The following is a 24050-nucleotide window of genomic DNA, read 5'->3' as shown; positions in this document are numbered from 1 at the left end:
ACATTTCTCTCAATTAATAAAATCATGCCCTCTTAATAATAGGTAAGCCCAATCTTATTATTTTCCATTTTCTCTAACGCTTTTTGGAGTTCATCAATTTCTGCTTCAAAAGACGAATCTTTTCCTCTCGTGGAGTGAATGTGATGACGTCACGCATAAATCCAGATTGATCTGTGGAAACCAACAACACAAAATCAAAGAACGTAAATCGAAGTGGATAGTGTCAAACATAGTGATATAATCACATTTCGCCTCTATAAACTTTAAAGATAGTTCGAATCCTTAAGCCTGGTTTAATTAATCGGGGTTTAATTTAATTGACTACAAAATCATGTTATGGACAATTGAATTCCAAAAGACTATAATAGGCCTAGAGGATTTTTTTTCACATCCAATTCCAACTGAGAAATAACATTCTCTCTGTACTGTAATTAAGTTAAACTAAGAAACTAAATTAATCTACACGAGACGTTTACTCTACTTTTGATTTGACACTGACCATTTTGACCAAAAGCTACTTCCACCACCGACTCCGGCTTGAGTTTGTCTTCAGCTTTTTCCGATATCTGTAGCAGAGATGAATCTCGTTCAAGGACGACTTTACAATCTTGAAGACAGATTTCTTTTTCAACATGAGCTGAGCCACAGTTTTCTTCTAACGCGTCGAATTCAGAATATCTAACACCTTCATGAGTATCAAGGTGATCTAAAACGGGTGGTTTGGTTTTAGACCTACATCTGTTTCTCTGCGTATTCTTAATCTTCCTTCCATACAACATCACCCATCTGCACGTTCGTCTTCTTTCGTTACGCCGAACAACTCGCGATTCATCTTGAATTTTCCAAACGCTTTTTCCATTCTTATGTTGACGAACGCGATGCAAATGCAAGACGATGTGTTTTGGTTGTTGTAGAGACACCTGCTTGGAGTGACGGCTTACTTTAGAATCGCACCCATCACGAAGCTTCTTCTCTCTAGCTAACCAAATGTGCTTGAGGCCATTCAATCCACAAGAATGACCATGAGCATCCGATGCATTATTCTTTGATGCGATCCCGAAAAATCCAGCACCAGGCCTAGATGAATCAGGAACGGCAATATCGTCACCAACATGTAGGCCTACAGAAGTTGAGCCAGTGGACTCCGATGCATCAAAGTGATGACATTTTCTCTCTTTTTCTTCACAATCTGGGGTTCCAACGTTGTCTGATGTAAGTAGCGTGCTCTGATTTGGAGACAGTATACCTTCTTCAAGGGAGTATCTATTGTCCTTCCTTAAACATTGCTGCACATTGTAACATTTTTGGTCAGTTGTTGCAGATCCACTCTCAAGAGCTGAAGAAGATACCCTTCCTACGACTTCTTTAGTCGGACAAACTTTATTGCTGCGCCCAAAATTTATTTTTCTGGAACTTGACAACTTGTGGGAAATAGTTGGTGAGACGTTGTTTGCCAAAACTAGACCTCGTCCTGAGCTCTCGTCCAAATTCGGTGCGACACTCGAGCAAATTGTATCTTTGTCTGCTGTTTGCATTTCCTGATGCTGCATGTATGACTTCGAGTTCGACGGTGATGAGCATGAGGCAGCGATTCTTTCTTGATGAGAAGTTGATTTTACCTGTGAGCTAGATGCGAGCATATCCTTATTGACATCTTTAGGTACATTTGGCTTAGGTGATGAACCAGCAATGGATTTAACATTGCTTATAATCAAAGGTATCCCAGCAGGTTGGAAGACTACAGGTCGCTTTTGTATCTTTTTCGACGGATCAGGGCAAACCCACGTAGATGGTCGAACGGTGGATGAGACACATTTGCCAGTGCAATGAATGCCACAGGACCTTGTGTTATTGCTTATTGGAGTGCAGACATTGCTTGCAGATACCGATGGCGGGGTAGACACACCTTCTAGACGCATGGTGAATTATAATGACAAAATTATACAGCAATAATGTTGTGCCGAACTGCATGTAGCTTACTGTTGTAACGACTTCTTTGTTGTTTTGTGTATTTGTGTTGCCAGGGAATAGACGCGGACCACTGACTGAACCAATCAATACATCGCGTGTCTACTCTAAATCACGCGCAAGTGCGCGCGACACTTCAAATTCGCGTACCGACGCCCTCGGTCGGTACTACGCAACGCAACAACAAACCAAAAACAGGCTTGATAGAGCACTTTTCGGGTGTGTTTTTCGGCAGTGCAATCATGACTGCATGTGTGGGAAGGACGGCACGGATCGTTGTTACTGACGAAGAAAGGCTTTACAAAAATAAACTCAACAATGATCTGTACGAAGAAAGATAGATTTATGAAGTTAGCCCTTGAGGTTAGCTCTTTACCTTTATTTATTTTCAACGTTATCTTTGATATTGGCAGGATTCACAAACACGACAAAATTGAAATCAGATAATCTGGTTGAGGAGCAATTTATATTATCTTCAGTATCTTCGAGCCGGCGGCTTTAGGTTGAGCTAGGAGAGCAACATTTACTTCTCCACTCCTGCCTGGTAGGCCTACTGTGATCTTGAATTTCGGCATTGGATGAAAAGCACATTCTCAGGCATGTGATGTTCTCTCTAAACACAGACGTGGCAGATTTAGTAACACCCTCCTACTCTACTTGTTCAAGATAATTATCTTTTTTTTAAAGGCCCACCGGAAGATAGCAATGTTTCGGCGCTGTTTCACTGGATTAGACGAGAATAAAGTCATTTTGAACCAGTCCTTACGTCTAAGTTGGAATATGCATCAACCGTGTGGAGTCCAACATAAGAAAGTTGAGGTAATAGTCGAGAGAAAGTGCAGTCCAACGCCTTTGCAAAAATGATATCCAAATGGAATCTTTGGAGAGCAGAGGACCGAAGACAGATGTGACCACAGAATTAATTCTATAATTATGTGGACTTGACAGATACTTACAAATTCCTTCATGGACATGATGATGCTGATGCTGACAAGTTCTTCTCTCTCCCCCACAAAAGTCTCAGAAACCATTCCAAAGGTGAAATTATTTCAAAGGCGTTCCAGAACACATGCAAACCACTTCTATAAATAGGGTGGTAAAGCATTAGCCAATTACCAGATCAAGTTGTGACTGTGTACTGTGGCATCATTCAAGATGATTTTGAGAGTCCTGCCGATAGGAATCGACTGCAACCTTAATTTTTGCTCTGATAGAAGGTATACATGAATCTTTTTATATCTGTGAACAAACTTTTTCCATCATACCATATTGAGGCGAAATATGGGCATAACATTTCTCGGTGATCCATAGTTTTTGACCTATTACCAGTGGCGTAGATTTCTCTTTGACATGGGGGGGGGGTGGAACAAATTTCTTGAAGTATAGTAAATCCAGCACCTTTTGGCGAAAGAATAAGTTTATGGTACAAATGCGCGTGAAAAATTTGCCATATTGAAGCTAAACTGATGAAATATGGTGCAAAAATTCGCGCAAAGCATGCACAAATGGAGCTAAAATGGCCAAATATGAGGTTAATTAGGTCAGAAACCCACATACAGGCGTCAACATGGGTGGGGTGGGGGTGATTGTAGGGACAATCCCCCGGCAAAATATTGGGGGATTTGGCTCCCATAAAGCCCGAAGCCCCATACCTTGGTTCTCAAGTAAATACTTGTGACAAGGGGCCACCTATTTTGATAAAACTCGCCCCTGCCCTGGCCCTAATGGTCATTTTGAGTATTATTAATCAGAATTGTGCATTTTGGTCATAGAATGTAGGTTATTTCTTGCATTCTCTGCCTGTTCCTCTGGTTATGAAGGCAATTATCTTAACATTGTCGAACATCAGTAATTTTGTGCTTTCAAAATAGCCCCTGGTTCCCTGTAAAACCATGTGAACCGGGGACTATTTTTTACGAAGTAGCCCCTGGTCCGGCGCTTATTTCCCAGTCCGTCTGTCACCCAAAGACCCTTTATTTTTCCTTTTGATCTTTCACCAAAAGACCCTTATTTTTCCATTTGAACAGCAATAAGTCATCTATCCCGGATTTTCTTTTTTACTTCTTTTGAAATAACAAAGCCATTAAGAATTAGAAATTCAATTATTGAGGCTTCTTTTGGCTCTCACCCAAATACCCTTTTTTTTTTTTTTTTTAAAGGTCATATTATTCTCACCAAATGCCAAAAATGATGCTCTCTCACCCAATGACCCCATACTTTTTATATTTTCTCACCGAATGCCCCTTACTGTGAAAGTGCCAGACACCTATATCCATTCCATATAGAAGTATATACAGGACTTGTGAAAATATCACGTATCGATCGTAAAAATTGAGGTTTTAGTTTAAATTTGCCAACTACGCCATGGTTATCCCCAAATTGCACAAAAGCTTGAAGTTTAAGTTCCAAAATGTTGAATTTTCAAGAATTTAGTCACTATTTCATGAGTCAAGAACATCAGCTGTATACAAGCAGATAGGAACTTTAGCTCAAAATGTAAAATAAGTTTCCGCCAATAAATGATGTTTGTCCTGACAATTAAAACCTCTAGCAACAGCAACAATTTCTGGAATCAATATTGCTTGCCACCATGAATGCATGCTCTTATTTAATATCTGTTACCACACATAGGCTTATTATCTACATCATGGCACTTTACACTGCAACTTTCAATAATGAAATTGAATATTTCTTGCAATTCAAATCAAAGAGGGTTATTCAATTTACTCAAAAGGTTTTCAAGAAAAGACTTCACTACAAATCATATTATATCCATGCTTATTTTATTTACAAAACACATTTTCTTGTTTTCCTTGAAAAACTTGGTAATTCTTATGAGATTTGTAAAACAGAATGCTAATGCATTTGACCAACAATCATCAATCATGATATAAAAGGGCCCATGTCATGTGTGAGAAGAATATTTCTACTCATGTAGCGGTACTTAATCGACGACGACTATGTTAAATGTGGACGGATAATGATGAATATACTTTTTTAATTTATCAAATAATAACATTTATCATGGTAGAGACCGGAAGAATGTGCTTACATTTTGCCATTATAAGTATCATGGTTCAAAATCTGAAGGAAAAAACAATGTTTCTTCTTTCACTTTCACACTTTTTTTTCAACAGATCTATTACAGAACACCAAATCAATTGATACAATCCTGTAATTCATGTATGCAATACAACTATTGGTCAAGATGCATGATTTCACATTCTTCGGAACTTTCAAAACAAAATGGTGTACATTTGATGCAAGTAAGAAGACCAACAATATTTCAGTACATTTACACAAACATTAATAGGTATTTTATACCTAGCACGAAAAACTCACGATGTAGGAAAACCTATAAAGAAACGATGATGTTAGGTGGTTTGATTTTTGGTTGACTTTTATCAATTTGACCAGATTTGGTAGGAAAAGCTTTAAGACCTCTTTGCCCCGATTGTTGACAACAGATGCCACACATAATCAGGTTTCACCATTTCTGAAGCCAGATGTTGCTGGTGCAATCAAAAATCCTTTTCAGCAGTTAGCAGATCTATTCTTAGAAGAATATAGCACAGGCGTATTACTGGAATTCCAAAAAACTGCATTTATTGTGTTTTCCCATCCATCTACCAGGAAACCCAGTAGAGTTACCAAAGGCAATATCTCAATGAGAATACAATTATACTGACCATGCAGAGATTAATCAATCTTCTTGTATATATTTGTACACAAAAATCAATTCTATTTATCACATTTACAAACCAATTGTAAGAGGTCATAGCACTTGTCCAATGAGTATTTTCACAACGGGCTATTCCAGTTGAAATCCATACACTCCCTATGGAAGATATGGCTTTGCCTTTAACCTACCACAAAGGGAGTGTGAATTTAAAATGGGGTTACATGAATGGGTGACTCCATTTTAAGTTTACACCCCTTGTGTGGGAGATTACAATACATATACATACATGGCACCATTTCATAAAGACCACACTGCAAAATGGCATAAAAATACATAAATAACAATATAACAAAGTTAGATCACTGCAAACAATGCAAGCCTGACTATTTGGTGAACAGATGTGTTTAGATGGCTTTCTTAAAAACCGGTAGAAAACAGATGACTGGATGTCAGATGGTACAGAGTTATAAATTTTCTGAGCTTCTGCCTTTTATCATAAGTGGATTACAGAATTTGATAGGGGGAGATAGATTTCAACTAGAAGAGCCCAATTCTGTCAAATGAATCGATACTTGTAATTCACCCTAAAGTAAAACCAATGTCTTTATACAGGATAAAAACAATTTATTTAACTTTAATACAAACTAGAGTTCTTTCTCCTAAATACATTCCTGTGTAACAATTATCAAACAACACACAAATAATAACCCAACCACAAAACAAACAATAATGTGTACAACAAGAAAATAATTAAAGTAATTAATTAAATAAAATAATATACAAAACAAAAACCTCCCCCCCCCCCTGGTTATTCCACTGAATGAAGAAGCCACACATTAGAGTCTACATAAAATACTACAAGCAGTGAGCTGCTAAAAAGCACCACATTTAAGGCATTTGATCATAGGTGAGGTACAATTTAAGGTTTATTTTGTAATAAGGCACACTAATAAAAGTGATTCAAAAAATGATTGCTACTATCAGAGTATCAAATCTTTTAAACTCCCCTTGCCTGAAAATTTGTTTAAGTAACTCATAGTTTTCCCAAACTCAAAACTCAATACTTCCACTTTTAAAAGCTACAACAATAATTATTATTAAAGTTTTATAAATAAAACTATTCATACAAACGATTAGTACTTGTTCAACTAAAGCATTGCCATGCGGTGGGATTAAACTAGAGACAAGTATGTTTATTGAAAACCAGAATTTTGCTAAAATGGTTAATGATATATATTTACCACAGTATTAACACATAGATCCATCACAAATGGGCAAAGTCCAGTATCATCTATTAATGAGGGCCAGTATCTTTCATGTAAACACAAAGCCATGCAATGCCGTATACGATTTGTTAAGCTTGGGTGGTAGAACAATCGGCCCATGTGAGTATGTGAGGATATGTTTGCTTATAATGTGGGATTTTTACACATTTTTAAAGCCATTTTCCCCCTCATAAATAATATTCTGATCTTCCAGAAAAACATTTCAGTTTTGGCTGAAAATTGCTCTACCTTTCACACTATTTAATAGAATTGGAAACAAATGACAGAGAAAAGGTTCTTCTTCAGAAGCAGATAAAACAACTGTATCATTGAACACAAATAGAACAAGTTTTGATTTCTTTATACAGGATATATTTGTGACACAATCTAATCCACACAACCCATTAGGCTAACACACCTAGATCTAGTATTGGTAAGTAAATAATAGGTGGACAAATTGACACTTGGCAATGTAAATTACATCCTCTTACACAATACATACCCAGACCTGCCAAGTCAGAATGAGGGACATTGAGACCAAAAGCTTGAACATGTACACATGCACACAAACAAGGTACTGACAAATTCAAAGACTTGAGGTGTGCACTACTTTCAGAATTCAGAGGTTTTGCAGGTCTGAATTTATCACAATAGACTAAAGAGAATGCTATAGCAAAATCATTTTCTGCTGTTTTCATTTAAATTTGCAATCACTGAAATTTTCAGAAAACAGGACTGTCCGTCATTTTGACTTTGGTAAACCCTGATTGAAGGACAGTCCCTCAAAATGAGGGACAGTTGGCAGGTCTGCATACCTCATGCTTGATCGCCGATGTCTTTCATGTTACACTTAGGAATTTTGAACTACATGTGATGCTGAAAAGGTACCCCCCCCCCACCATCGGTACTCTTCCCATCACAAATATGCTCCAGATATAGGGTTTTCAGCATTTTAAATGAGCAATACTATAATTGGGATAACTCAATTTTCAAAATACCTGATATTGGTCTGAGTGGATCAGATCATGTCACATTTTATAGAGGACGGAATGAAGAAAGAATCACTTCAATTCTCCTGAAAGTCAATGGACGGAATAACCAATTTATTATACTTTACTACCTCGCCATATATTATCCAACCACCTGATGTACGTATCTATCGCTCTGTAATGAAAGTACTGCTGTTGTTGTTGCTGGTGTTGCCACTATCGGGAGAAGTCATCCTCTGCTGGTGACGGCGAAGTTGAACCTAATATGACAAAGAATACAACTCATTGCAACATTACTGTTATCAACTTTACAAGGTTTGTGTGATACTTGTATGAAGGGGAATAGTACATGCCTGTATGTCATTCATGCTTTAAGGTGGTACTACACCCCCTGATAAATTTTGTGACTAATAAATGCTGCATTATTCTCAAAAAATAACCACACATTGGTAATAAAAGTTATGCATATTATAGGGGCAAGGAATCCAATTACTTCAATGAAATATAAGTGATTCAAGACAAGTGGTTCATTATATATGTTAAGAAATGGGTACAGTCTAGCGGTACCTCTTTTCTTATCATAAATAACGTACTGCTTGTTTTGAGTCACTGAAATTCCAGTGAAGTAACTGGATTCCTTGCCCCTATAATATACAGAACTTTTGTTACCAGTGTGTTATTATTTTTTGAGAAAAATGTAAAAATAGTCACAAATTTATCAAGGGGTGTAGTACCACTTAAGCTCATGTTTTAAGATTATTCTAGTCTTTAAACATATGGGCGACTTCAAAAAAAATGACTCCTTTCAGTTTCCACCCTATATTTGTAAATTGAAATGATTTTTAGAGCAGGTAATTAGTCTTAAATATGAGTTATGATGCCCACCTTTCATTACCAGAAAATTTTTTCTATGGCTGCTTCAGAAAAAAAAATATGAGAATTTTTGATGCCAAAAATGGTCAGGAGGGTAACGTTTTTTGTGGACATTGAAATTCAACATGAAATTTATGTAAGCTATAGCAAAAGTAAGACCTATTCAATTTGATTCCTGATATTTGTTCCAGTAACATGTACCCTTATATTATAATTTTACCAAATATCTGTGTAGTTTATCTTTTGTAAGTACCAAAAAATGTGTCATCTACCAATGAAGTCAACATTTTCAAAAAAGGGGTCAAATTCTAATTTAGCAACAAAATCACTCAAGAAAGAATATTAATCAACAGCTGAAAATTCCAGTTTCCATATTTTGAATAGGTGTTCTGTTACCTTTCATTCAATGCTAAATTGATGTTTGTGAATTACATTTTCTTATTATAAATTTGAGTTCAAACTGTGTACCCTAAGAATGTCAGGAGTGTAACATTGAATTTTATCCTAGATTTTGACAATGTTATTGCTGATGAAATTGAGCAATCATATTTTTCTGTTGTTGTATCTAGTGCAAATAAACTAATAATGATGGAAACAGACATGTTATGTTACATGTGTCAGCTTCATTGTGCATTAAGTTGGTTGTCAGGAGTGTAACACCATTTTAAAGTTACACTCCTGACAACAAAACAACACCAATGCACAATTGTAAAGTGAAATTTATGGCAATATTATCAATAATATATCATGCAATCATATAAACTAAAGTACAAATACCCAACAAAAATAAAAATCATGGCAATGTTAATGTGTTCTGTTCAAAAACAGGGCTTCACCTTGCCTAAGTACCTTAACAGGCACTATGTTTAGCCACATATTTGTGCTTTTTATAACTAATTTATGTATAATTAATATATTTATGATTGTCAGCGTTACTTTAACATCCCTAACAGTTATTTTTTTTAACAATTTCAAATGTTTGTGATCATCAAGAGTTGCTAGTATTTACCACTCTTGGTGTGTCAGGAGGGTAACACAAAGTGAACAAAGTACATTGTGTGTCTTAGTGTTGAACTATCTTAGAAATGAATGAAGCATTAGCTCCACATTTTCAAAATGGTTAAAACAAGACTATGTTGACATTTTAAAGGCAAGTTTACATGGTGTTACTGATATTTGTTTTGAATTATCATTTTATATTAAAAACTTGAGATAAATTCTTGCAGAACGGACACAAAATTTCAAAGACACCCATAATAATTGTTGTCGAATGAGCTTTTCTATGTTTCATATTATGTTGGACAATCTAAATACTTGATTTCTAAACAAGACAAGTATTTTGATATCCACAGAATAGCAATTTCCTATCAAAGTTGGCACGTCAGAGTGTAACACCAATGTACAAATATGGTATAAATACATTTTGGATCCCGCAGTGCCTTGTCATGCATTATGCTATGAACTTGAAACTTTTGGAATAGTTTCTGACAGGTATTGTTTATAATGTAGGTATGTTAAACAGTTTAACTACAGTTAATTTTTTGGAGAATGAAAACTTCTGCCCCTCAAGTGAGTAAAAATCAGTGTTTTTAATATGAAAAATGATATTTTTTCAGTTTTTGATGGTAAAGATATACTTTAAAGGGCTTGTTTTTCTTTAACCATGTCACAGATTACCTCTAAATGTTACAGTAGTGTTGATAACCATTATTTTAGATACCTAAAAAACAAATAAAGTTTTATGTGACTTTTCTTACAAAGTGGGTATATTCTGTAGTACATGTGCCATAAAAAAATAAATAGATGCTTTCAGACTGTCCCCTCAATTGTTTCACAAACTTTAACATACTAACTTCAAAGTAGCACACAAAAATCACTTGGATAGCGAATTTGAATTTTCGGACAAAATGTCCCACTTTGGAGTCATTTTTTTTTAAGTCGCCCATATGCTAAAAATTCACACTGACGTCACTGTCTGAGCTTGGCCAAAGCACTCTACTCATTTAGAGATGGCCTGCATGATGCTATGTAGAGAGAAGACATTAGATGAACAAAATATTTTAATTGAGGACATATCACTTGTTAACTGCCTTAATTTATTTATTTATTTTACTAATAGAGCAAAAAAGAAAGGTGTTGTGGAGATGTCTGCTTTTATACCTGAAGCTGTAGTTTATTTGTGAAGAACATTTTCTTCCAGCCTACATCATGTGCCAATGACCTCATCTCATCTGTCACTGTGTCACAGTGGGTTGCGTAGATTTGTTCCCATAAGGCTTCCATGTTGCAAATCTATTACAAAACAATATCAAAACATCACAAGTTCTTTTTAATGTGTAATCAACAATATACAGCTGGGATTGCCTGTGACCTATGCAGTTCACTCATGCATGGTGCATGCAATCCTACACTTGTACTGGCCTGGCATGCATTGTACACACTCATATATATATGAGACTATGAGTACGTATACTCATATATATTATCACTGCACTGCACTGCAATTGTAAACAAAGTGCCAGCTAAATGGATAATACATAGATCACTGTGCCATCGCAATCACCCAAAGACCCCTATTTTTCAATTTGAACAGCAACTTTCATTTATCACTGAAAATGATAAGTAACTCAGTAAAACATGCCTGAAAAAATGTGGAATCCAGGAATGCTATCCATGGAAAATTTTGGGATAGGGAAATTGTGGCATTTGGATGTGAAAATTATGCTTTCCCAAAAACAAATAACGAAATACATAAAAACTGGGAAATATTTCTATTTTTTAACCTACCCAGAAAATGAATTTTTGTATACAAATTTGCATCCTGTAACTCACCTCATACATAAGTTTATTGGTCTGTGATAGTCTGGCTACAGAGTGTAGATCTAAGTGAGATGCCAGGTAGATAAGTAAAGGCTTTGGCATGCGTACTATGTAGTCAAGATTTCCATGGCATAAGCTCAAGGCATATTCCAGAATATGCTCTCCAAACACTCTCTTTACATCAACTGAAATCAATGAATCAACAAATAAAAAATAATGGATTTTGTGATGTAACCATTCATGTGTATATCAATATCATTCCATTATTTCTGTAGTTATCATTTTGATACAAAAACACAATTCACTATTTACCATGTGCAGTGTTTCACAATGAAGTGCATGGGCATCTCAAAACCATGACTATAATGCCCCTCGACTTTGTCTCGGGCATAGTCATGGTTTTGAGATCACCTTAGGAAGAATAATTTTAACCATGCTCCTAATAGCAGTCAATATTGAATGCTAGATAATCTCTATTGCCCCATTTATGTCAAATCTATGCATGTTATAAATAGGTCATTTTCCACAAAACAAAAAAACAATAACAAAATTGTTGTGCTGCCCTTACATGTTTGTGAAGGTTGACATTCATCCAGGTTTAATAAATATTAAATTGGAATATAAAAGTGATCAACTGGACTCACTTTTTACCAGACAGCCAATAGTACAAGGTGTGATACTGTAGCCTCTCAAAAAGCGAGTCCAGTTGATCAGTTTTATCATAGATCATCTTAGATGATCTATGGTTTTATATTCCAATTTAATATTTGCCCTTACATGAAAATCTTAGATCTATAGGCTTGGGTGATCTTATTTTTTATTTTAAAAATATTTTTCTACATACCGTATTTAGTCAAATAGTCCCCCCCTCAAATAAACGCCCCCACCACTTTTTTCAACCAAGATGTTTCAAAAATGCCGATATTTCCATGCTATCTTGTGTAGTAAGCTTACCGAGTTGCGCACATGGTCGATAATAGTGTCAATAATTGGCGAAAATCTGGATCAGAAACCCGGAAGTGAGCCAGAAGTCAGTGTTTCTAGTTCATAGTTCATCATTTTAGCGTGTGTTTTTACTTTACCTAATGATTTTAACGGGAATTATCGTTCTAAAATTGACCTTGAATAAACCCCCCTTGGGAAAATGTAACGCCCCCGTGGGCGTTTATTTGACGAAATACGGTAATTATACCAACTAAACCATTTCAAACCTACAATGATCGAGTGGTCAATAAACAGTTTTCACATTGTTGGCTGTATTTCATGAATATTTTTCGAGCAGTAACACTCATCAGCTAGAAAAAATATTCACCTGTGATTTTTTAGACTTTTCTTGATTTTTTTCGCAGTAGGCCTACTGTCTAACCACTTTCATCAACAATAACAACAAAAATGCTGACCTGATTTGCTGTATCTTGCAGTGCAAGATATCCATGTTGTACTAGTAATTAAAATTGATAATTGAAGAAGGATAAACCCAAGATTTTACAAAAACTGGGTCAGTCAGGTAAAGGGCACCACTATTTTTGCCTTATATTGGACACACTATTATAGTTCACTTACACTGCATTTTCTCATCATAAGTGAAGTCTTCATGTGACTCTTTGACCTCTCCAGGTGAAAGTCGTTTGTAATCATTCCTGAGAGTTATTCTCCATGTCCTCCATATTACCTGTGTGCAAAATGATCAGAATATTTATAGGGCCTATACAAAGTAATAAAAATTAAAGCCAATACAATTTTATAAAATAATAATATGAAAAAGCCAAGTTGCAGTTGCAATTTTACACAGAAATGAATAATTTGTAACTAAAAAGAAAAAGTCTGGACGATGTTCATGTTATTTACTTTTGGCCTTACCACATTTACTCCAAGTTCAACAGTCAAAATAGCAGGTGTGGTTTTCTTTCACTTTACCTTGTTTATATTTTGGCATAAAATGAACATAGATCCTTGCTGATACTTATTAAGATGTTTTTATAATAAGTATAAGTGAACGTGAATATGCAGCGTAACTCATGAACTCGGTGAATGATTAGGTTTGCAAAAGTGAAATTTGCAGTTGCATAACCACCGTTCGAGTTTTTATCACGAAAAGTTGTGCAACTCGGTAATTTATTATAGATAGCTCGGGTGGTATATTAAAAGAAAAGATCGCCGGTATACAATGCAATGCTGAATGGGTACAAAGTCATGCCAAATTGGTCAAGCTGGGAGATTCCACGTTTGTTGATAGAAAGACAGCTTAGGCTAATAGAAATTGGCACTCCATTCGTGGTGGATAATAATAAAGTTTAAAACATGTAGGCTAGCCCTAGTCTATGTCCGGCACTTAGGCAGTGTGATTCTTTGTTGGATTATTTTATTTGATCCTATTTGTGACCTCTTTTCTTTTCTCACAAGTATGAAACATCGAGTCGTAGTACCGTCCATGCGAACTTGGCCCGGGGAACTTGGAGTCGGATGTAAGCTTAAGCGAGTTTAGGCCTACATGTTGACGCAAATTCAAGAAAGTAGAAAACTTGGAAGTAGGCCTATATGACTATATCCCGGGACTATATCTGCCTCTGTATTTTGCAAACTAAAACAAGAATAGGGCCTACTCTATTAAATAAATACGAAAATGAGAGTAGGCCTATGACTGAATTAATTTAGATGCCAAGATAGGGACAGGCACATCTGTGTGAGGGCGCTATTTATTTTACTTGATAATAAAGCCCTATGTAAATCTGTGCCATTTTGTGCCACTGAAAACACCATTTTTGGAGAAAATGATGAATAAAACCAAAATTAATCTGTTTCAGATGCTCTAGTTTGCATTGACAACAGATTCAAAGCTTTAGGAAGCAGAATGCAACCTTGTCTTCACTTTTGAATATTTTTTTCTGTGAGATATGCCTTGGTGAAAATCACCGTTTTGGTCAAAAAAGGGGTCAAAAAGGGCCATTTTGGGAAAAAATTCTATTTTGACCCAAAATTCATTTTCTGACAAAAGGGAAACATGGTTTGACAAAACTTTCATCCTTTTCACATAACAATTCCAGTTTACTTATTTGCTGGGAGAAAGCACTTTTTGTTATCGCTTGGGGAAAATCATTGTTTTTGCCTAAAATGGGCCCAAAATGGCCGAAAAATGGAAAAATTTGACCAAAATTAGCACAAAAATCACTATTTTACCACCTTAAAATTTGAATTTTCATACAAAATTTAACAGATGTGTTGAAAATGATAACATACATAATATTCAACAAAAATTAGATTAAATTACAGTGAAAACAAAAAATTGACAGGGGGGCACAAAAATTATCAAGTCCCCCCATGCACTCGTATGGTAAGTCTTATCAGAGAAAATGGCCCAATGTTCCGACAGTAATTTCGTCATAACTTCACTTAGCAATACAGTAGAAGATTGGTTTTGGTGTCAAATTGTTTCTGAGAAGTTCTCTCTTCCAATAAACAACAATTCATGTTAATAGAATTAATTTGAAATTTTTATGCCTGTCCCTAGCCAAGACACTGAAACTGATATCGTAAAAGTCACACCGCCACCGGGGCTTGCACAAAGATTTGAAAGAATGAATTACAATGGTTTATACTCATCACATGTAGCCTATGGTCGGGGCACGTATGTAGCCTTGCATGCTTGTCATGGGTCGACCTGGCTAAAAATCCTGGTGTTTGCGGGCCGAATGTGGCAACCCAAAATTTACGGTCGACCTGGGAGAAACCGATTTACGATAACTTAGGTGGTCTATCGTGTGCGATACGCTATTTTTGGTCGACCTGGGATTTTTTTCTCCCAGCTTGACCCAAAACGCCAAAGTCATGGGTAAGCTTACTGTTTTTACAATTATGTCACGTCAAAATCACAACCAAATATTTATGATTCATTGGATAATTTATATCCCCTAACACAGAGGATTGCCCCATAATAACTTACCAGATCATTTTTTAAGATTTCAAACTGATGGAAGTCTTTGGAAGGCGAAGGGGCTTGATTACTGATGTCCAACAAAATACCATCTTTCGGTAACAAGGACGCCATTTTCGAAGGTCCCTGGTGATGACCTGACCCCTGAAACAGTGAAAAAAATTAGCCTTGCTCCCAGTCTGAATTATAATATTTTGTAGATTTCCTTTTACAAATAATAAGGGACCGTTCACAAACACTTGTAAGGGGGGGGGGGGACCTGGTACAAAAAGGAGCCCTGAATTTTGTTATCCCTCTGAAGGGATACATTTGAATGTATTTTATGTATAGTTCCATTTTTTCCCATAAATTTTAAAATCTTTTTCATAATTTTTTCCGCCGTTTTGTTTTGTTGAACCTTCCTTTTTGCCGAATGCCGCCCACTATTAGGCCTAGACCTAATAGGCCTACTTCTACTTATGCCCCAAAGCCGGGGGAAAGCCCCCCCCCCCCACCTTTGTTCCATAACCATTACATGTACGGTATAGGACAGTTTTTGTTTTTGCTATAGCCCCCGTATTAGGGAGTGTTCAGAAATACTTTGGTGGGGGCCTGGTAAAAAGGGAGGGGGCCAAAAAGGTTTTTGGCCTTAAAAGAGGGGGGACCAAAAAGTTTTAGGTGGTAGGAAAGGGGGGGCAAAAAAGGTTTTCCTCTTCAAAACCCAACATTTTCGCGCGCTCCGCGCGCATTGAGACCCTCTACCGTAAAATGGGGTAACTTCGGTCAGCAGGGTAACTTTGGTCGGTCAAATATATTTTTTGAAATGGTTATATTTCCGTACAGTAATATTTTTTTAGAAATTTACTTTAAAAAAATTGATTTTTGACCAAAAATGAGCATTTTTTAAATTTTTTTTCAGAAAAAATAAAAATCGATATTTGTGAGCAAGGATGTAACTTGATCAATTTTACAAGGGGTCAAATGTCACAAAAAACAACAACTTGCTCATTTACAGCGAAGACTTCGTCAATTGTTTTGATTTTTTTTTCTTCATGGAATGTAATACTTTGACCAAAGTTGCCTCAAATGCGGGGTAACTTTGGGCAGGCTATTTTTAACCCCTAGGGCACCCTTACAAAATTATTGAAAAATCTTTTTTAACTTCAAGGTGTAGAAGGGAACCCTAATGTCATAAAAAAAGAGTTAATTAGAAATATAATTGGTTTTGTTTGGAAGCAGTGGTTTAAAAGTGGCACAAAGTTACCCCATTTTACGGTATATCACTTTTACCATGGGCAAGTTTGGGTTTACAGTGCTTTATTTGAAAAAATTATGGCACTTAGTGTACACATATCTATTAATTAATATAACATTAAAGATGATCAGCAACATGCAACATCTGGGTTGGTTTAAGAAATACTGGCACTTTTTCTCATAGAATTTTATATCTCTTCAAAGTAGGCTACAAATATGATTATGTACCAATCTGATCAAAATACAACTAAATCAAGAAAATATTGCAAATAAATTGGATTTCTTTGCAAGTAAACTGCACACTTCAGTTTACTATTTCTCATTGCAAAATTATTTTGTACACATAAGCCCATGGGTAGATTTATATACCATATATAGGGCAGAGTGCTAGTGGGCACAGGCCCAGGTACCACGGTCTTTGGGTGCCAAAACTGATAGGCCTACCTGTGTACATTTGCGTGCAGTGACCAAATTAATCTCATATTTTACCATTTTAGCTTTTTGCATAAATTAGTTCCAATTTTAACAATATTTGACCATTCAAGCTTCAATATGACCAAATTTTTTGCGTGGTTCGCGCGCATTTGTAGGCTACTATCATAATAGCCACGGATCCAAATTATGCTGATGTGCCTATGAACCTCCAAATAAATCCTCTATTTCATTTATCCCTGTAAAATCAGATAAACACCCTGATTTGGGACAAATCTAAATTAAGTATAAAATGAAAATTTCCTTGTGCTTGTATTTCATGCGCAATTGTCCCACCGGGAATGTTTCAATCATTTGCCTCTGACATGTGACCCATACCACACCACTGAAAACAACACTATTAAAGGAGGATTTCGTGATCCTAGCATCCTCTTTTTATGACATTTTTCAGTAGATATCCACGAAAAAAGCTTATTTCCAAAATTTCAGTTGATTCCGATTTTGCGTTTGCGAGTTATGCATGATTATGTGTATTATACTGCTCCATAGACAATGTGTTGTAATTTCGTTCTGGTGCACCAGAACGAAATTCAAGTGTGGCGATATTTTTGCTAAACGAATTAATCTGCAAGAAATATTTGGTACATAAACATTATGTAGCCAGAGGTATCCAGTGGTGTAAAAATCTCAACTTTTTTGGGAAAAGTGCGGGGATGAGGCTGTGGATCACGAAATCCTCCTTTAGTTTAAGTATGTTTGTCATACGATAATGGGAGGGCGAGTTAGCGCAGCGGTAGTTCCCTCGCTTTGCACCACTGAGGTCCCGGGTTCAAGCCCCGGCGGCGCGGCCCAAGTACCATCATGTGCACTTGGTTTATCCCGATTCCATGCTCGCTCTCGCAAGTTTTCTCCGAGATAACCGGTTTCCTCCTGTATCGCAAAAATCGGTGATTAGTTGTTTGGTTATCAAAAACTTCAAAAAGTTTAGGGTCCATCGAGGGGGGGTCAAAGAAGTTTTCGAGCAAAAAATTTGAGGAAGACCAGCCCCCCCCCCCTAGTCCCTACCAAAGTATTAGGCCTAATGAACACTCCCTTAATTATGTTTGCACTCACTCAGGTAGCATTGTGTGTGAATTTTACAAGTGCTATTCCTTTTTATGGGCATTTAGTGTCTAAAATGGCCCAAAATGAGGGTTTTTCTATATTGCCTCCATTTCTAATCGTCACCCCCATATACTTTACATGAAAAATAAAAAGGCTCATAAAAATTTAATAGCAACTAGTTCGGATGTAAAATTCGCACAAAATGCTTTTTGAGTGATTACAAAGATAATTAAAAACTTTTCATGCGGGGGCTATGTGGAATTTTTTTCAATGTATTCCTTGTACAATGAAATTTCACAATAAATTGGAAACAAAGGTGCCCCCCCAAAAAAAAAAATACGCACATGCCTAGAGAGTACCACAAAAAGTCTTGAAAGTGATCCATGCTCTCTTAAAGTTTTCCTTAGGGACTGTGCCTGCCAAACAATCTTTGCCACCCCTTCACATGCCAATCCCAATTTGCAAACCATTTAAAAATGGTCTACTGTCTGTTCAATTAGCTTAGATTCTAGTGTTTTTAAGATATTTGAAAAAATAAAAATTGTGGTCAAAGTCATCAACGAAAAGTGTTAACACATACAGCCTTAGACCCAACGTGATTTATAGGCCTACTTTTCAAATTTCAAACTAAGTTCAATTTAAAACCCCATTTCTTTTTAATTTTGCCTCATACTTGGGTCCACAAAGGGTTCGCGACCTTTTCACAAATCGAGTGGAACGGTCCATTTTCAACTTAGGGCCAGGCCTGCTTAGGGCATATAGGCCCTATCCTAAAGTTTAGCAAAATAATCTGTGACATTCGTCCCTATTGCACTAAATGGATTGATTCAAAAAAGTTTATAAAAATATCGCGGGAAAAGACCAAAATTGAAAAGAAATGGAGTTTCAAATTGAACTTTGGAATTTGAAAAGTATAAATCACATTGGGTCTAAGCCTGTGCTAACACTTTTCTTTGATGACTTTGACCACAATTTTTTATTTTTTCAAATATCTTCAAAATACAAGAATCTAAGCTAATTGAACAGACATACATGTTTGGAGCACAGCGAGCAATTTGCATAGGCATATATAAGCGTTTCCGTGCTGTTTTCCTAAGCCTTTTTAGAGCGTTTTATTTAAAAGGCGCCCCATGAATGTTTGCCAAAAATCGCTTGCCCCCCCCTCTCGGCTTGCCAAAAATTACTTCTCCCCCCTTTCGGCTCGCCACAAATTTCTTGCCCCCCATTTTACCCCCCTATTATGCACATATTATTGCATTATTATTGCATAATTATTATTTATCCCAAATGTTGAAGGAAAAAAAACTGACTAATCCCAGAAATTGAGGAGGGAGGGGAGACGTCGAGACGTTTAATAAATATTGCATTTCTCTCTCGAGTCTCTTTTCACTCAGACAAACAGCTGTTTGAAGACTTGGCGCAGACTACGTACAATATCAAAACAAACTCCCCAGCACGAAGAAAATTAATTCGCCAACATGGCAGATCGAACGTCGACGGAAGCTGTAACTTCAGCTGTTGAAAATCAACCAAGTAATCCACTATCCCGCAAATTAAATAAGATTTTGGAAACCAGACTTGATAATGATAAGGTATGTTGGGTTTTTAGTGAATCAAAAAGTGTTATCATTGATACTGTGTGTTGTTTACAACATTGCTTACCATCGCAGATGAAAGGGTTGCCAAATTCGTCGGGCTCACAGAACTGTCAGGTTGATCGAAAAATCTATCTTTTATGCACGACGACACGAGAGTTATGTGTGCATAAGATAGAACTTACGGCTATTTGAAAACGCGTCTGCATAGCGTTGATACTTTTTATAACGCAAGTAAAAACATTCTTCCGAATGTCACTTTTGGCTACAATTTTCCTGGACTAACATAATGTATCTTCGGATTCAAGGTTGCTTACTTTTAAAAAAAAATACATCTTTGAAGTACATTCTGGAGATGTTTTAGGTCACAGCAGTGCGATGCTCCGAGCAATGATCATGGCCGATTTACTGTCACCGATGTACACGCTAGAGACGACCTTTTTCAATTGGGCAGGGTTGCCAAAACTTTTTAGCCCAAGTCGCGGGTATTAGCCGTGAAATGTCGCCCAAATAGCCAAAAAATCGCCCAAAATTTTAAAGTCGATTTTAGGGGGGTTCTACACCCCCCTTTTATTTTGAAATTTTTGGAAAATGCTGAAATAAATTCTAAAAAAAAAAAAAAAAAACTGAAAAACTGGAAAAAAAAAATTTAAAAAAAAAAAACAAAAACGGAAGACAAAGTTTAAAGTCGATTTGAGGGGTTCTATACCCCTTTATTTTGGAATTTTTGGGAAAAGCTGAAATAAATTATAAAAAACTAACAAAAAATGAAAAAAAAAAAAAAAAAAAAAAAAAAAAAAAAAGAGAAAAATAAAAAGACGGGTCAAGGGAGTTCTACACCCCTTTCTTTCTATGTTTTTTAATGCTGAAATAAATTATAAAGAAACTATAACAAAAATGAACTGATTTTTTGTTATAGGCCTAGGCCTACTGTAGGCCTAAGGAAAATTTATTTGTGAATTTTTGTGGAAATATTGAAATAAATTATAAACTAACAAAATTGAAAAAAAAAAAAATGTTTAAACTGCAAATTGAAATAATGGAAAAAAATTATGGAAAAAATGAACTGCAAGGAAAATAAAATGTTTTTAATTTTTGGAAATGCTGAAACAAATTAAAAATAATTTTAAAAATGCCAGGAAAACAATCACATTTATTAATAGACATGCCATTCATTTGCAATATAGGGGAATATGCTTACAAAAATTTGCCTGCGTCCATGGTGATAACAACATGTGCATGTAATATTTTTAATGAAATTCAAAACGGCCAGCCTACTTTTGATCATCATGCCGTAAAAAAAAAAAAAAATTGCCGTTTCAAAAGAAAATGTGCAGTAGGTGTTTACATATTTTATTTCAAAAGAACCGCCAACGGAAAAAAACTTATGTTGACTGAGTAGAAACTAATTAAACTTGGCACCCCGCTGACACTAAGAAGCTTAAACCACTTGTGAGTATTTAGATGGGATATTCTAAGGATAATCCTCCAGCTCAAGTGGTCTTTAGCAACAACATGTGACGCGATTAACCAGCCCCCCTCCCTGTGCGTGCCATTGTCATGGGAAGCACACTGACCCGGGACACTGACCACAGAGTGTTTTGTAACTTTTGCTTATTGAATTAGTTGTTTGGTGCTTTTGTTAAATGACCATTGAAAGAATTGGCAATCATGATCAAAAAATATGTTTTTGAAGTCGGCTTTGTCACAAATCGCCCAACATTTAATACATTTCGCGGGTGAGATTTTCAAAGTAGCCCAAATGTCGCTAAATCAGGGAGCACTTTCTTTGTCGCGGGACGGAAGTTGAAAATCGCCCAATTGGGCGCCCAAATCGCGGGTTTGGCAACCCTGCAATTGGGTACATCCGGGTCATAATCAGTCACAGTCACTGATCAGTGGTCACAGTACATGCGCAGTGTAGACGGCTGGTGGAATAAGCACGTCGGCGGAGTTCAGGATTGGCAAAGCAGCGACTTAGTAGCCCAAAAGGATGACTTTTCAAGATTTTCCACACTACTGTTTCCTGTCCAATAGACACCAATTGATGGTTAAGAAAGTAATTGAGCAACTTTTCAAATCTGGCGTAGGCAATTTATGGTATTTTGCTATCCCATAGATACCAATGTATGAATTTTAAAAACAATCGATCGACTTTTAATTTATTTGACTCGCGATTTGGGCTAACATTTTTGGCAACACTGCTGGAGGTCAGTGGGTGCATATACAGCAGAAACACGGCGTTGATCGAAGCCGTTCGGAGAACGAATATTGACGTTTTGTAAGTACATGTATGAAAATTTAAGAAAATATTATAGTACAGTGTGTCGGTAATATGTCACGAACTATTTCATGATATTTTGGAGACAACAACTAACTTGAGGAAGAAGTTTTTATTCATATGCATGAAATTGTACTCTGTATGGCAACTGCGTACATGTATCACACGTACATGTAAACAAGCACGTTACATACGATAACATCCTTGCAAGTTCTAACTTTCGTATCACAAGCTATCGGTTGTTCATACGAAAGTTAGAACATTTCGAACAACTGTCAGGGAACCTATCCCATCCCATACTAGACTCGCTTGCCAGTCCTATATCGCTCATTCTACAAAATCCGGTGCCAATTAGTACAAGGAACTTATACGATGTCCTCATTCACAAACTGATACTATCTGTCCATCGTATAAGACTGTTACCGCACGGCAACTGGTTGAAGGAATATTACACAGTCAAGAATAGGCTCCATCATTTTTTTGTTCTGAACCCTCCCAGTCTCCCAAAACATCAAAAGCGTTGCACTTATACTTACTTAAGACTGTCCTTTTTCATATAACGCAGACAAAGTAGGGCCAACTTGCCTAGAAATGGTCAAATTTTGGCAAGAAATATCACAGGTGTAATCCTATGATAAGTCCCATATCACATCGTTATCGGCGATCGAGGTTTTTTTTTCTTTCTGAAGTTTGGTTGGTACCCACCAGCGTCATGCATGTGACGTGACACGGCTAAAATAAGCGACCGGGAATCGGGGATCGTTAAAGCGTCAACAAATTTCAAAACATAGAAAGCAGTAAACTTATTGGCGAGCGGTCCGAATTTTGAGCCATAAGTTTACGTGGTGAACTAGGTGCCAATAGCCCTTTTTCCATTCTTTGGTCCACAAATACTTTGTCGAGCATTTAGGGCATCAAATATGTTGTTTTTCTGATAGAACTAAACGAGATCTACACGGACATATATAGTTTAGGTATACTAGGTGAATTCAAATTTGCCATCAAATTGCATCATTTTATATATCAAATTAAAGCCCTTGAGTAAACTAAGCCAAAACTGAAAACCTTTTTTTCATAGCACTTTCCGTAGCAAAGTTACATCTTGTCAAAGATTGACTTTCATCAAAAAGATTCAGCTAGCAAAATTCCCCAAAACGGCATTTCGGGGTGTTTCTAGATCTTAGTCTCATGGCGATAGCAGCTTTTTTTAATGGAACTGCTATCAAAATCCCTCTAAAATTCCATGTGCGACTTGATTATCACCATCAAAAATCATATATTTGGGTCAAATGAAGTATAGAAAACATATTTATGTAGGTTTCCTTCACCCACCTATTCTCGAAAAAAATTCAAATTTCTATGTAAGTATGCATTGTGTTGGGGCCCCGGTCTCGGCGAATTCGCTGACTAGTAAATGCGTTAACTAAGGTTTGCCTAGGTTACCTATATAGTTGTCCATACTTTAAATGCTTTCTTCAGCCTGATTAACCCTTGCAAAGGCTCGAAAATCGCTAAAATTGCGTTTCCACTGCTCAAGTGTCAAATCTGATCCTTTAATATTTTCTTTGAATAAATGCGATATCTTTACATATTTGTTGTTTTTAATTAGATAAGGCACCATCATATTGCATATCAACATTATTTTTTAGTGATTAAAACGTCTTTGTGTAATTCTAAAATAAATTGCACTTTCCACCAAAACGCTGTGAGCTACGTTACTACTTTTTAACACACGTTATTGGAAAAGACGTAAAACAGAGGTATCAACGTAGTTTACGGTTTTGAAAGGAAACACTCATAGGTTTTTAAAATAACAGTAAAAATCGTGATGCTGTAGCATTTTGGCATAGAAATGTTGTAAACATTGAAATTTCGAC

The 24050-nt window shown here is 36.3% G+C and overlaps 2 protein-coding genes and 1 long non-coding RNA gene across 3 annotated transcripts in view; 2 read left to right on the top strand and 1 right to left on the bottom strand.

The window, feature by feature from the left end:
- Positions 1 to 5552: 5552 nt before the first annotated feature.
- LOC140154927 (F-box only protein 36-like) lies at positions 5553 to 15667 on the bottom strand. The gene is made up of 5 exons (XM_072177588.1): positions 15538 to 15667; positions 13161 to 13269; positions 11610 to 11782; positions 10938 to 11069; positions 5553 to 8164 (listed from the first exon to the last, which is right to left on the bottom strand). Exons 1-5 carry the CDS (start codon positions 15640 to 15642, stop codon positions 8072 to 8074), a joined length of 612 nt encoding a protein of 203 aa, XP_072033689.1. The 5' UTR covers positions 15643 to 15667; the 3' UTR covers positions 5553 to 8071.
- A 4082-nt stretch (positions 15668 to 19749) lies between these two features.
- LOC140154925 (conserved oligomeric Golgi complex subunit 6-like) overlaps positions 19750 to 24050 on the top strand; it is a 30168-nt gene continuing 25867 nt past the window's right edge. The window contains exon 1 of the mRNA XM_072177587.1: positions 19750 to 19889. Within this exon, the coding sequence (XP_072033688.1) occupies positions 19776 to 19889 (114 nt within the window). The 5' untranslated portion in view covers positions 19750 to 19775. The remainder of the gene's footprint in view (positions 19890 to 24050) is intronic.
- On the top strand, positions 22480 to 23717 carry LOC140154926 (uncharacterized). Its single transcript, XR_011859325.1, has 3 exons — positions 22480 to 22517; positions 23028 to 23141; positions 23625 to 23717. It is a non-coding gene; the product is annotated as an uncharacterized lncRNA (long non-coding RNA).

The sequence above is a fragment of the Amphiura filiformis genome, chromosome 6 (assembly GCF_039555335.1).
Source record: "Amphiura filiformis chromosome 6, Afil_fr2py, whole genome shotgun sequence".
Classification (NCBI taxonomy): domain Eukaryota; kingdom Metazoa; phylum Echinodermata; class Ophiuroidea; order Amphilepidida; family Amphiuridae; genus Amphiura; species Amphiura filiformis.
Note: the sequence above shows the minus strand (reverse complement) of the source record. Positions and strands in the feature narration are given on the sequence as shown.

Coding starts and splice junctions, on each gene's coding strand:
- LOC140154927 (XM_072177588.1), bottom strand. CDS start 15,642: ATGGCGTCCTTGTTACCGAAAGATGGTATTTTGTTGGACATCAGTAAT. Junction 11,783..13,160: donor TTATGATGAGAAAATGCAGT/GTAAGTGAACTA, acceptor CATTGATTTCAG/TTGATGTAAAGAGAGTGTTT. Junction 11,070..11,609: donor CCAATAAACTTATGTATGAG/GTGAGTTACAGG, acceptor GTTTTGTAATAG/ATTTGCAACATGGAAGCCTT.